Below are 5,697 nucleotides of genomic sequence, written 5' to 3'. Positions count from 1 at the left end.
TTGTATATGCTAATGCACCTGGAGGCCTTTTAAATCTGACTGGGGCTTATCTTCCAAGCAAACGTTAATTTATTCCAAACAAGTCACCGGGATTGAGGTAACATTTTGGGCCAGCTCTTTTGTTAGAAACACGGGGACACAATTGATAAGTGGAGCCAGAGGAATGCGCTTTTTAAGAATACATTTAAATGGAGATTTATTTTTTAGGAATGGCATTTTTGCTTGCTCCACCTTATTCTTTCCATTTTTCCTCGCGCTTGCGAGAAGGAGACATTATGCTCATACGCCTTTGCACAGAAAAACAATGTATTTAATGCCGTACACACCTTTTGCAAAGAATACACAACATCTCAGAGAACAGCAACGGTCACAATTCACAAAACAACAAAACATTTTGAGGACCACGGCTTGCTGTTTTGCAGTCTGTGTTGGTGGGGGCGGGTGTGGTGCAGCTCTGAAGTCCAATTATTATTTTTATGTTTTACCATTGAGTCGATGTTGTACAAACGCAAATATTGGTGTCACCAAAATGTCCTACTGTACATGAACCAAACAACAGAAGACTCTACGTCCAACACAGGATAACTGACACAGTTACTACACATACGGCTTCCTGCTTATTATAATGTGCTCTTTGGGCTGGACTGGCTGGGATCACCGTCGTCCAGGACCGTGACGAAGCTGCTTCTGGGCGACCTGGGTTCGGGCCTGTCCTGGCCGGCGGAGCTCACGTGTCTTTTCAGTGGCAGGGAGTTGCCGTCGCTCCTGAACGGCGCGGTCACAACGGTGCTGTTGTCCATCACCGACGTCATGGTGGCGCTGCGGTAATACCTCTGGAGGCCCTTTCGAAAGTGGATGGTGAACAGGCCGTAGATGATGGGGTCCAGGCAGGCGTTGAAGAGCCCGAAGATGAACAGGATGTGGGTCAGAGAGTGTGACACCTTCCCTTCCAGGTCATCGGGAAAGAACCAGTACCAGAGGCCCAGGAGGTAGTACGGCGTCCAGCAGATGATAAATGATGAGACGATGACGATGCTCATCTTCAGAGTCCTCATGCGGGCTTTGGGGATGTTGTTCTTCGAGCAGCGCAGATGCACTTCGTTGGAGGACACTGGAGCCACATATGATTATGGGTTATTGAGACATGAATGAGCCGGTTCCTTATCTTGCAATGCTCTGCGTCCCATCTATTGCATGACCTTACTCCTCACCCGTATTATTTAGCTCCATTCATTTTGAGCTCTATGCAGATTTTCGCTGCCGTGCGGATTTGCATTGTTCATCATGAGGTGCATGAATTGAATACAAAGAACATTAATGAAACTGCCCTTGGTCGCTTCCTGAACTTTATGTTCCGGCTGTACAGTAAACTTCCTGTTAGTCATTTCATTCAAGGTCTTTTGGAATTCGAAATATCACCTATTTGGTTTCTTTTTGTAATGTTTTTTTGCCTCGCTCACCTTTGTTTATTCATCTTTACGTTTTCTAAATAATGATGCATAAGAATAATAATGCAATTATTACTTCATTATTATGTCCTTGATGCCTCGGGTCCGTCGTTGCCAACCCTGCAACCCATCAAAGTCAAAGTCATCAAGCCCCAAACCTGGGCAGCCCCCTCTCTGTGGGAGGTCCTTCCTAATCAAACCAGGGGCCCCAACACTGTCATCCTTCAAAATGGCCCTCAAAAAACCTCCCTCCCCATGTCTTTTCTTTTGATTGCCTGGTAGACACTTTACTTTCCTTTTCTTTTTTTCTGTTATGTAAGGTGTCTTTGAATTGTAAAAGACTATAAGAAATGCGCTATATAAGTGAGAAGTATTATTATTATTATTATTATTATTATTATTATTATTATTATTATTATCATAATTGTTATTCACTAATGTTTAATAATACTGAATAATGCATAATAATAAATATTTTCTTCAAACACCATGTGGTAAAATTACAACTCTGAACTGAAATGATGTGATCATGTGGAATAGTGAGTAATCTCTTATGTGACGCACCGATGATATGATGACTAAGGATCTCTGAGCTCAACTTACAGTTGTCCTTCTTCATGCGCTTGGAGATCTCAAAGAAGATCCTGGTGTAGCAAGTGATCATGATCACCAGCGGCAGCAGGAAGAGACAGGAGAAGGTGAACATGTTGTACGCCGTCTCCTGCCAGTGATCCATGAAACTCCCACGGGTGGTGCACTGCGTAAAGTCCTCCGGGAAAGTGATGGTCACGTTGTGGAAAAGAAACATCTGAGGGTGCATGGAGGGGAACAGATTTCACATTTATTAAAAAATGTATATTTTATCAATAGTCAGGATGTTTGTCAGATATGAAACCCTTCAACAATTGTTAGCTTTAGTGGAAGGTGATAATCTCATGTTAACACCAAACAATGTGTCTCCTTCTCTGACGAGTCAATGAATATTATTTGCTGGAGCTTGTGCTGAGTTCCCTTCAGCAAAGTGACTTCTTGGTTATTTATTGGCACTTATACTAGGTGACCTGAGCAACAAATACTCCATATTATGGCACAGAACTTCACAGATTTAACTATCACAGCAACATAAGAAATGTTCAAGAGGTCTATTTTTGCTTAAAATCCTAAATGACTAAATACGCTAAAGGCAATTGAGACAAGTAAAGACGACTCTGCTATTTACTCAGGCCTATTATTCATTATGACTCCTCATTCCGCGTAAGGCTTATGACCTTTCGGCTCCATAAATCTTAGTAAAGATGAATTCTTGGCATTTCAAATGAATAAATTATGTTGACTGTGGATTTTCAGTTTGAATTTGAACAACCAATTTTTTTATATTAATGAATTGTGTATTGGCATAAGACTTGAATTGTGAAGTGTTGGATTTATTCAAACCACAGACCTTTCATTTTTATCCAGAAAAATGTATGCAAGCAGCCACCTAATTGCCACCTTTTAAAATTCAATTAGTCTTTGGTGGCCCTTTACTTGAATGAAAAGGTCTCCATTAAAGTCAGATTCAATGTCACTGATTAAAGCTTGTAATCTCGTGCTTAAATCTGATGTTATCAACAACGAATGGTGCTGAAAGCTTGGAGGAGTTAAGGAGAGAATGAATTCCCGAATGTGGTTTTATTTGTTTTGCTGTGTTTAACGACATTAGGAGCCACAAAATGGAAATCATAGGGCTCACGTTAATGCATTAAGGCTCTTGTGTTGTAATTTTAGAACACGCCCTCGTTCCTGAGGGGGTGATAATAATAATATGTGCAGCATCTATGACACCTTCAACACTTGTGAAACCATCAATTTACATAAATGCATTTCGTTTTGTTTGCATTACTTTACATTGAGTGTTGGTGACATTAATGAATCTCGTATTATCGTTGGAACTGCAAGGTTTTATTGACGATTCCACAAATTGTTGGCTATGATGGACCTAAATCATTGTTGGTGATGATGTAACTTTGATGCCTCGTCCCTTGAATTTCCCCCAAAAGCCTAAAGTTACAAAAACTTGTTTCTGCAGAAATGAAAGGGCACGGGATCTTGTGTTGTTATCGCTTCCTATACAAGATGAATCACAAAAATTAATTAATGTCTGAACAATATCTTTTATCTTTTTAATTATTGTCAAGTGTTCCCAACACATCTCTCCTGTGCCAAATGGCAGCCATTGCCTGTGCATGTGTTGGAGCTGCCTGAACACCATCTGCTGCGAACTCCTAATGGGTTAGCACCGCTCAAGAGCTTAAGAGTTCTCCTAAATTCTGCCGGAGGCAGGACTACTTTCCTGGATAAGGAAGTTGAGAAAAAAAAAAAAGCTTTTACTCCTTCGTCTAAAAGTAGGACCAAATTTGCATCACTCTGACAATGTTTGGGCATTATGACTGATTTCCTACTCTGAGAAGTTCATAAATACTGGCCCAGGGCTCCATGAAGTACAGTAGACTTTATTTGGCGCTATGCATGGGGTGCAGCGGAATTCTACTCTAACATGTGTTCCACATGTCTATGTTTTTAGGGATTTTAAAGGCATTTGATAGAAAAGATCCTTGGACCTTGGAGAAAATGTTTTACCCCCAACCTGAGTGGACAGCAAAGGTTCCTGACCTTACCTGAGGGACTGACAGCACGACACTCATGGCCCACGCCACAGTCAGCATGACTCTGTTCCTCTTCCTGGCTTTGTTGATAGCGAGGGGGTTGAGGATGGCCGATTGCCGATCCAGACTGATCACCATGGTGACAAAGGCACAGGAGTACATCGCCTGCAGCTTAAGGAACATCAGTAGGCGACAGGCAAAGTCACCCGCGAGCCACTGTACTGTGATGTTCCAAACTGCATCCATGGGCATCACGATGAAGGTTACCAGCAGATCAGCGACAGTCAGGTGGATTATGAGCACCCTGACGTGTGATTTGCGTTTGCCATTGGTATTTGCTGCCCACATTACTGCCATGTTGCAAAATGCAGAGATGCCACATAGAATGAAGGTAATTATCACTCTGACTTTGGCTGCGGTGGTGAAAGTGGGAAGTTGCAGTGCACTGCCCCCAGACATCCAGTGGCAATGACTCAAGGACCAGTTGCAGCTTGCATTCAGCTCGTATCCTGTGGTCTGGTGAAACATGGTGGATGCAGGTTCCCGATAGGTTGTATTCATCTCCAGACTCTTTCATGTGAAGAACATGCTCATCCAACATGAAGATCAATGCTGGTGACAGTGACCAATTAAAGGGGAATATAACATGTTAAAAACAATGTATGCATCATGAGTCAAGAAGAGGCCACGTCGGACAATATCAACATCAACGCAAACACTCCATGAATGAATAATGCAAAAGCTCATCGTGAGTAATATGCATATGTGGGAGCTTTACTGTTGCCTTACTATTTCATCAAGTGGAAAAATTAAGTAAGTGTCTCTAAAGATCTGTGATAAAAATGTAAAAAATACTACAGCTTCAAGACTTCATGTCATGAAGATTTTATGTAAAATGACAGTACGTCTCTTCTGGCTATGTATACTAAGTAGTAGCCCTGTTAATTATAATCCAGATCAAATATCAAAATAAATGATGTGCTATTTTGAAAGAGTCAACATTCATCAAGGTTTTGGTTCGTGTTGACAGATTTTTCTGTGGACCATTTGATGAAAAAACTACGAAAAGGAAAACAGTATGTGAAGTCTTTAAATTTTGAAAAACAAACAAACAAACAAACAAACAAAATAAACCAATTAAGAGTGTGGTGTAGGGATGGTCTGGTTGAGCAGCCACACCTGACCTGTATCTAGGTGATTGGGATCAGAGTGGCTGCATACCTGTTGCTCGTTGGTTGGTTTCATGAGCAATGGGTTAAAACCCCCATCCCCACACACACTCAGGATAGGAGCCCGTGTCATGACACATCTCTGTCTGCTCCTGGGCAAATGCCAACGAGCCCCCTCTCTACGATAAACTGGCGTGTCTGCAACATCATCTCGTCTGTGCCGGAGGGCCCTGGAAACGCCACTTGGGTGGCGTGTGGTAGGCAGAACTGCCACAAGGAGATACTGAGAAGTGTTCAATCGCTATTTCTACTGTCAGACAATAAAGAGGAGAACAAGAGGCTCTCGAAACTGAGGGCAAGGTCCTATTCTGCCAAATCACGCATTATTGTCCATTCCCGGCACAGAGTGAGTACATTTCAAGCATGTAGAATGGA

At 42.1% G+C, this 5,697-nt stretch overlaps 1 protein-coding gene across 1 annotated transcript; it reads right to left on the bottom strand.

The window, feature by feature from the left end:
• Positions 1-620: 620 nt before the first annotated feature.
• LOC307228358 (gonadotropin-releasing hormone II receptor-like) lies at positions 621-4,621 on the bottom strand (the record flags this gene model as incomplete). Its single annotated transcript, XM_079997996.1, has 3 exons — positions 621-1,111; positions 2,052-2,256; positions 4,106-4,621. 3 exons carry the CDS (start codon positions 4,619-4,621, stop codon positions 621-623), a joined length of 1,212 nt encoding a protein of 403 aa, XP_079854122.1.
• Between the last annotated feature and the right edge of the window lie 1,076 nt (positions 4,622-5,697).

This window comes from Zeus faber, assembly GCF_960531495.2.
Source record: "Zeus faber genome assembly, chromosome: 3".
Lineage (NCBI taxonomy): Eukaryota > Metazoa > Chordata > Actinopteri > Zeiformes > Zeidae > Zeus > Zeus faber.
Note: the sequence above shows the minus strand (reverse complement) of the source record. Positions and strands in the feature narration are given on the sequence as shown.